The sequence below is a fragment of the Ruditapes philippinarum genome, unplaced genomic scaffold (genome assembly GCF_026571515.1).
Source record: "Ruditapes philippinarum isolate M1 unplaced genomic scaffold, ASM2657151v2 ctg3741_1_1_1_1, whole genome shotgun sequence".
In the NCBI taxonomy this organism is placed as follows: domain Eukaryota; kingdom Metazoa; phylum Mollusca; class Bivalvia; order Venerida; family Veneridae; genus Ruditapes; species Ruditapes philippinarum.
Genome location: NW_026853091.1, coordinates 221,773 through 231,480, shown reverse-complemented (window position 1 = coordinate 231,480; position 9,708 = coordinate 221,773). Strand labels below are relative to the sequence as shown.

The 9,708-nt window shown below is 32.0% G+C and overlaps 1 protein-coding gene across 1 annotated transcript; it reads right to left on the bottom strand.

The window, feature by feature from the left end:
* On the bottom strand, window positions 1-4,334 carry LOC132733664 (ATP-dependent DNA helicase RecQ-like; the record flags this gene model as incomplete). Its single annotated transcript, XM_060720328.1, is given in 3 exon segments — window positions 1-1,217; window positions 2,662-2,809; window positions 3,161-4,334. Coding segments are annotated over 3 exon segments (1,044 nt in total). The 5' UTR covers window positions 3,797-4,334.
* Window positions 4,335-9,708: the final 5,374 nt, after the last annotated feature.

Genomic DNA, 9,708 nt, shown 5'->3' with positions numbered 1-9,708 from the left:
AAATATTTTAAGGAATAATATAATGAAAGATATATATATCAACATATTCCTACATATGCCAAACTCATTAAAAGTCTTTTATTTTTGACAAAATCAACCAATATTCTTCATAAAAATTTGGGCAGTGTTTGAAATAAGTCTCTTTATCAGTATTATTATAGTGATTTTTCAAAACACATGTAACCATACTATGCAAGAAATTTGCCAAACCAATGTTCAAAATAAGTGGGGTATAGTAACATATTTATTCATATTTTAAACATTTTGAATTGAAGCAATTATTAGCATGTATGATTTGTTAGTTAATTGTTATTGTAAGTTTCTCAGCAATAATCAGTAGGAAAACACTTTTTATAAGGGTCATATTACAGGTTATTTAGAGATTTCTTATTTTGCAAAGGAGCACTTTGGATGTCTAAGCAATGCCTGTAAGTGTAAATGTTGTTAAAATTATGCATACAAGTGTCTTTCATAGCATATAACACAACTATGGAGTCAATTTTATCAGTTTGGTATATATTTTATCATATTCTGACTAATTTTCTGTGTAAGTGGCTTAAGATTGTTAGAGCATTTTCAAAATGTTCAAATACTTTATTGTAAATCTGTAGCAGTGCAGCTATAAAGGGTGTGACAGTGCTATACTAGGAAATGCAAGCCATAGTTAGAATTGCTATACATGGTCACTATTTAGAAGATGCTTTGACATTATTTAAGCAAATGTATTCTGTGTCTTTTAATTTTGAGCTCACATGAGAAAACATTTAAGGGCAAGCTATTGTGATCATCGGCTGTCTGTTCTTCATCTTGACTCACTATGACCTATTTCATTGTCTTTGAAGCTACACGAGTAATGTTTAAATTAGAAATAAATAATTACATATGGATTTATTTCCACAACTCTTTTTTATTACCAATTTGATTTTTTTTTTCAAATAAACATTCATCAGCTGTACATTAATTTACACCTAGATCCTCAAACTGACATTCAAGTTCAAGATTGTTATTGCATACACAGCAGCATTTAAGTAGTTTGACTGTTGTATTGAAGCCAAAGAAATGATTGATCATTTCCCGTTTGCACACAGTTGTATTTGTACAGTATTCTTTCATGTCCTTTCTCATTGCTCTGGGAGCTAAATCCCCTCTGTTGAAGTACAGAATGGCCTGTGCATCCTTACCGGTCCGTCCAGCTCGTCCAATTTCTTGAACATAGGCTAAAAAGACAAGTTGTAGTTAATTATATATATATATATTTATATACAATGTATGTATAGATGTATAAGCAACATTAAAAAAATAATCTGACAATGCCACCAGTATTTACCCAGATCATCAATTAGTGACAAGTTAATCAAGATCAGCCTGTGCGTCTGCTGATAAAATGCTGCTTATCTAGATCCTTAAAGTTGCCAAGATAAAACATTGGTGTTCTCATCATTTGGCTAATATAACTTTGGCCATGAAAAGAGTATACGATATAGAGGATATTGAATGAGTGTAGGTTTAATACTAAATTTATTGAACGAGTTGAATAAAATCATATTATGCGAGCCTCTGGCGAGCATAATATTGTTTTATTCAACTCGTTCAATATATTTAGTATTGAATCTACAGGAATATAATATTCTATTTATCACATATATAAAATAAGAACGGTAAACTGTTAACAAGAGTCATTTTTCTTTGACGCGCCTATAGTGTAACGCTAACATTAGCGCGCTTTAACAATATGTTTATAGTGCAAATGACTTACGTCAAAGTGTTATTACACTAGTGTAATATCGTCTAGTGTAATATCGTTTTTATTAAATGGCTTTATTACACTCCTGCGCCGCGGTTTATGTGATAAATGTATTTAATTGCAATTATACTAAAGTGAGCGATAAAGGAAAATCTTGATCCTCTTTTGTACTACCTCTAACCTGTTATTATGTAATATCCATGCTAAATGTTTTTTAAGCTTAGAGTTTGTTTAATCAGCACAACCATAATGGCATTATCAAGTGAGTTTTTAAATTGCAAGTGAGAATATATAAATATCTGACTTCATTGTGAGATAATATAATATAGAGCGAGGTAAAAACAAATCAATGCCATTTTCAGTCTTACATCTCATTGGATAATTTGGTCATTGAAATAGAAATACTGTACCAAATGATGTTGACTTTTTTGACGTTACTCATAATGTCGTGAAATATTTATCTATTGTGTGTTGCATTTTTGCTTTGTTTTTGGATATATAGAATGGGAACAGAACATCAATATTTCTTACTTTTGGTATGAATTCTATAACAATGATTTTTTTCAGTATTTCACAGAAACATATTTATTTGCATTTCTTTTGTATTTTGTGTCAAAGTGATAATAACATTATGAAATAAGTCAGAAGTGTTTTCTGTTGCTATTGCTTAAATCAAAGTAAAGTCTCATAAAACAATTTTAGTCTTAGTTATGCTGCATTATAATGCCATTGTTTTATTTGATCAAATTCCTCCAAGTACGAGTATGAACACAGTGCATGATACAGGAAATTGTTTTACTTAGAAGTTTAAATATACCAATAAACTTAAGTTGTACTCCTGAATTACATAAGTACAGATCTAGTGTTACAGATAGTAAATTTTTCCAACATAATATTAAATGTAGAAACAAATATACTTTCTAGAGAAGTTGGAGGACCTGCATGGATAACCCTCTGAACATGTTTAAGGTCGGCTCCCATACCTAGTGCCACAGTTGAAAAGATGAGTCTTATATGGCATTTTTCATCTGGTTTCTGCAAATTAGACAAAATGGCCTCCTTCAGCTGAAATTTTGATAAAGTACTTTTTACTTTGGTTTATACAGAATATATTTTAGTTCGATTGTGTAGGAAGCTATAAGCTTATAGACACACTTTCAAATCTGTTCCTGGAACCAACGAGTACTGAGCAATGAGTGTAAAGTTTCTTGCTCAAGGAGACGACTTGCCCTGGAAGGGGTTTGAACCAATGTGGTGCAGCTAGCGATCATTAGATTACTTAGTTAACCACTCGGCCATGTGGCCACTTTTACTTAATGTTGAAAGTTGGTGGTTTTAGGTAAAACAAGGATGATGGAAGAATGAAATGAAATTGAAGAAAAGAGAATGAAATATTCAATAGAAAGTGTAACTTACTTTTCCAGAATCTTTCTCCATTGAGGAATGGAACATAACTACTCTGGAGTTTTCAGATCTACTTTCACCAGAATAGAAATATTTTCCTAGTATTTGCCTTGCCTTCTGGTAACCATAACCAATCCACTGTAATGATTTGCAATAGATGATAGTGATAGGGAATTTTTCTAATTTCTTCATCATTTCTTCCAATATTGGATTGAAGATATAATCATATGGTGTTTCTGCACAGTTTCCTTTGGCGTTTGGACTTGGCCTACTTGAAACTAACAGGACAATATTGTCTTTTGCCGGACTAGCACACACTGAAGTAAAGCTTCTCATTAAAAGGTTATCTCTGATCTGCTTCTGCCCATTTTCCGTCACAGTTGCTGAGAGAGCTAAAATTCTGCATTTCAAAACAGACCTAATTTGCCCAAGGTTTTTGAATTCAGGTCTGAAGTCTTCACCCCATTCTAATATGCAGTGTGCCTCATCAATTACCAGGTATACACTGATGTTTTTTTGTCTGAAATTTTCTGATGTGAAATAGTCATTGAAGACTTTGTTGTTAAGGACCTCCTCAGGATGACAAAATATATATTTCACCTGACCAGAGTTTAGTGGTGTTAGGTCCAACTTCAGCCGCATGGCCATATTGCCAAGTTTTTTCAACTGCTGTTCAATAATAGCATTGAGGGGAACAACCACAATTACCAAACATGCTGGTTCGATAAATGGCAAAAGTTCATAGGCCAAGGATTTTCCATACCCAGTTGGGAGGGAACAGATGCAATCATTACCACTTAAAACTGCCAAAATTGCATCTGTCTGTTGCTCCTTTAATTTGCCTATCTGTAGACCAAATGTCTTATTATATGACACCAAGGCATCAGAAATATTTGATTTATCCTGAAAGAAGACAAATAATTTGTAACAGCTAGAAAATACTACTACAAAGAATTATAACCATACACTCCCTTGTGGATATTTTTTCTGTATTTAATAATGAATGTCTTTTTGGCCAGAAATTTAGTTAATAAAGTGCTTAATGAAAGAGTCGGTCAAAAGCTAAACATAGCTTATGTTTTGTAAAATGTTATATATGTATACCGACAATTAATAAATTTTGATTTGATTTGAAGAGTTAAATGATGTAATTTATAGCACAAAAATCCTATATTACTGTAGGCCTATCCCTTATTTATCTGAAAGTAATAATGATATCAAAATATTCTTGCTATTAGCCAGGGTTGGGATTTGAACCCAAACCTCCAAAGGAATTTCACCCAAATGGTGTTCTTACATTAAACTACCCTGGCTGTATATAGCTGAATTATAAGCCCCATAAAGTCTGAAAATTAAGCATTTTTCCCATTCCTATCAGCTTTTATGAATTGATAAGAAATCACATTTGTAGTAAATTTTACCCATTATTTTTGATCATCAAAAACTGTACCTGTTATAAGTTGGTCTAAAGTAAATATAATTATCATATACAATGAAGTGTGTTCAAATCATGTTACTTTATTACTGATTCATATCTTTCTTATCCGAAAAATTGCTTGTCCGAATTTGATATATTCGATAACATTATTATATTTGATTAACCAAAGCTGATTATGGAAGAAAGACATAACCAGTAGAAATTAATTACTTAAACTATACTATAACTACCAGGAATTTCACTTAATCATTTTTTTATTATGTTTGCAATAGATACATACACCACTGGACGCGGCCATTGTTGACGGTTGCCTGACGTACTAAAATTTATAGTACGACGGGAACCAGACTAGTGTGTCGAAAGGATTTTCGAAATTGTGTAAATATATCACGCTGATATTTCGCGTGTTGATAAAAATACTGTTATGTATATGATTTGAAAGGAAAATGTTTCTATGTAACTTTTCACGGAAATGGGCTGTACAATGATTGCGTAAAAAGCCAATAAAATGTCGGCTGTAGAAATCGAAAGGAATTTTGTCACGTGACTTTTGCCCATGCTACCGAAAACTACCCATCACAATATCACGGCGTTGAGACGCCGTGAAATCATTGCACTCAACCATGTAAGAGTATGATAACCCCTGTCCTCAATGTCAAAAATGTAAAGTTTGAAACAATTCGGATAAAAATAGCGGGAAAAAGAATGAAGCGATGCATTTTCAAATTTACATTGCAATTGTTTATTAGTTTATTAATAAAACTGTAATAATAATTGAAGAGAAATATCAACCGGTTTCACCCGTTAAAGAGATCTTCAAGATAATGACGTTAATAACGTCACTTGGTTAAAGTTATTTTGAATTCAATTCTGGTTTTAAAACGTTTATTAATACAGTTTCTTTCATTCTTCTTTTGAATTTGTCTAGATCTCGCATTTTATAGATTGGCATTATATTAAACTTTGAAAAAAATATCTCTGGCGCAAATACGACCATATAACCTGTCAAAAATCTTTTTAACTTATGATCTAACCTGTCAAAAATTCTATAAATAATAATATAACCTGTCAAAAATCTTTATAACTAATGATATAACCTGTCAAAAATCTTTATAACTAATGATATAACCTGTCAAAAATCTTTATAACTAATGATATAACCTGTCAAAAATCTTTATAACTAATGATATAACCTGTCAAAAATCTTTATAACTTATGATATAACCTGTCAAAAATCTTTATAACTAATGATATAACCTGTCAAAAATCTTTATAACTAAGGATATAAACAGTCAAAAAGCTTTAAAACTAATGATATAATACTCTCGAAAATGCCATAAACATGTGTTGACAGTATGTTTGTATAACTCATATGCGCAATGTAAAAATATATGCACCTCCATGCCATTCCGCTTTTAATTAGTCAGAAATCGGCACGGGTATATAATAACATGTAGACATGTTGGCGTAAGACCTAGATGATTGGACGCCATATTGAAAATTTAAAGAAAAAAATACAAAAAAAGTAAAATATAAGAAATAAGCATTTTTGACTTGAAACGGAGACTCGTGTAAGGGTGTAATAGTTCCCGGATAAGAGACGTTTTCGGATAAACGTGTATCAGCGGCTGACAAGAGTTTGAATTGAAATTATATAACTTTACATGCATCCATATTATGTTCATATGTTTATGTGCTTGTAAGTGTGCATATAGTCTGATAATAACTCGGTTTGATACCAGCGATAACACTCCAAGTTTATTCAAATCAAAACATGTGTGTCGTACACCCAATAATGATGAACTCTTTGATGTTTACCCTAATAAGATGCTAACAGATCTAGACACTGCATCTTCTGCTGAATATATTGTGTCACCGTATCCTGTTTACACCTAGGAGAAAAAAAATAGGTCTGAACCTACCATAAGTGATATAGTCTGTGACACTTCCATAAAGAAAGTCAGAACAATTGACAGAACAAAGTGCTCTCCTACATCCCACAACAAATTGTATAATGTAGCGTCCTCAAATATAACGGATGCATTAACAAATCAAACTAGTGTAGAAGTGTGTGAGAACATCTGTGTAAATAAAACAGTTGATGTTGGAAGCAATGATACAGGGTTTAGAAATGAAATTTTGAACTTAACAAAAATGGTCCAACGTTTAACTGAGAATCTTGACTCACTAACTGATAATATCTACAGTAGAATGGACACACTTGAAAATTCACTTGACAGCAAAATAGTGCATAAAATGGCAGGGGTAATTGCAAACGTATGAACACTGAAGCAAAAGATATTCGTTAAGAGTGTGATAATACAATACAGAATCTAAAGGATGACATTCGGAAGGATATCTCGGAAATAGAAGCCAGATTGAACTCAATTACTGATGCCACACAAACATTAAATCCAACACCAAGTCTGAACAACAGAAGAGAGTGTAACTTTGTTATAAAGAGTCTACCCTTTCATGAAGGTTAAAATCTGAATGCTAAGGTAAACTTAAGCTTGTTGATAAGTGACCTTAGGGGAATCAAATCAATAACTGTTCTAAAAACTTGAAGAAATTCAAGTGATGGAAGTGATGGTATTGTAATCGCTACTGAAGAAAGGAAAACTATTTTGAATGCTTAACGTATATTTAAAGATTCAGAACAATACAATAAAGAGTTCATCTATTAAGACCAGACAACAGAGGAGAGAACTATCAATTGAATTTGAACTGTTAACGTGTTACGAGATAATGGTTGTAATATCTCAGTCCATGGAAAACGTGTTGTCGAGGAAGACCGTAGATCCTACAGAGGTTCCCATGGTGGAAATTCACGATATCGCACCAATAGAAATAATAGTGATTATAAATAAAGTGACAGACAAGATCCTTTTTCAGGTTACCCGCGCAAAAATCATTTGAGTAATACATACTCCCAAAATTATACAAATGCGAGACACTCTTTTTTTCAGATGACGAAAATCATCATAATGGCCATAATAGAGACTCTCAGAATTCTTCGTCAGCACGTTCCAGTTTTTATGACAGATCAAGAAGTTACCGAAACAGTCGATGCTACAGAGATGGTCATTATTAGGCTAAGTATGGATTCTGGAATGTGCGTGGGTAGAGTTCATGTAATAATTCAAAAAGTCACATTCTTAGTCAAAATTGTATAACATATCTTGATTTTGATATAAATAGAATTGCTGAAACTCACCTTTTAGGAAGTACAAGTATTTTTTGTTGGAAATTATACAATTTTTAAATCACAATAGAAAGCATATTCATAGAAATGCCAAGCATGGCTCTGGTGGTGTAGGATTTTTTGTAAGAAATAATCTTTTGTCTGAATTTAATGTGAAAGTAGTAAATAATTCTATTGCTGGAATTTTATGGTTAGAATTTAAACATAAGGTAGGGGATTTCTTTTATATATATACTTGTGTTTGTTACCTTCCACATGAAAACTCGTCCCGATATTCTGATTGTGTCACATTTTTAATGATTTGTTGCAAATATTTATGCATATCAAAATAAAGGTTTTTGTTTGTATGCGGCGGTTTTAACAGCTGCTGTGATGATTTTATGGCTGGAATTGATAATATTGAACCATGAAATATTGTTGATTTTAATACAAACTCATACGGGGACCATCTAATACAGTTTATCTTTTATAGTTATATGTGTATTCTGAATGGAAGAAATTATACTGTAAATGATTTTACATCTGTATCTGTAAAAGGATGCTCCGTAGTTGATAATTGTCTTGTAAGCCACGCGAGCCTTAAGCATTTTACTGATTTTAATGTTATTAGATCTTTTAATAGAATAGATGTTAGAATTTTTTCCTAGAAATATACCAGATCATTCTGTGTTAAATTGGAATATGAATATTTATATCGGATTGCAGTCTTTTCCCAGTTCGGTTAATCAGGAAACCCATGCTCAGGGATAGGATAAGTTTGATTTAATAAAGCATCCCTGACTGCTTTTTGTCCAGTTATAATGTTATGGGAAAAATCAATTTGGTTATTGAAAAACTTGAGCAGGGACTAAGATTGCAATCTGACTTTGATATTGCTTATGATGAATGGTGTAAAATTTTCAAATCTCAAATGTATAAGAAACTAAATTATAAAACTATTTATCCAAATGAAACTATAAAGCTGTCCAGTAGAAAACGTAAACCATGGTGGAATCAAGAGTTAACTGATATTTTGAAAAGTTTACATGCAGCAGAACACATGTGGTTAAGATGTAATGATCGAGCTATTCAATCTACACCTAAGCAGGAATACTCTGTTTTACGTAAAACTTTTGATAGAAAGGTAGACTACAGCATTATAAGAGAGCTCATGTCATGTCTGTAAAGGATGATATTTTATCAGACTTGCAGAATAATGATAACCAGTTTTGGGAAACTATTGGTTAAAATAGTATTGGTTCATATCGTAATAAATGTATTCCTATGCAGATGGTTGTGTATCTAATGATGTTAAATGTATTTTGCACAAATGGAAAACTGATTTCAGTTCACTACTTAAAAACATAAATCTGAACTTTTGATGCTCCGAGTTTTAACACACACTCAGTAAGTAATGATTTAGATGCTAATATAAGCATTCTTGAAGTTATCAGAGCTGTAGAAAAAGCTAAATTAGGAAAGATATCCAGAACTGACTGTATCCCAACAGAAGTTTTGAAAAATGATGCTTCTTTGATTGCCTTTAATAGTATTTTTAACGTATGTTTTTAGACTGGACAGGTACCATTAGTATGGTCAAAGAACATTATAAACCCTATTCTTAAATCAGGTTCTAAAGACCCAAAAGATCCATCCCATGTCTAACCGTGATATAGCTTTAGCTCCTAATATGTACAAGATGTAAAATAACATTTTAAATGAAAGTATTGTAAAATGGACTTAAAGTAATGATCTAATTATTGTAGAGCAAAACGGTTTCCGGAAAAAAGTACTACTGTTGACCATATTTCAAGTCTTACAAATATAATTGATACAAACAGTCTACATTCTGCGCATTTATTGACTTTAGAAAAGCGTTCGATTCAATCAACAGATCAATATTATGGTGAAAGTTTAATGAATGCGGGTGTCAACCAT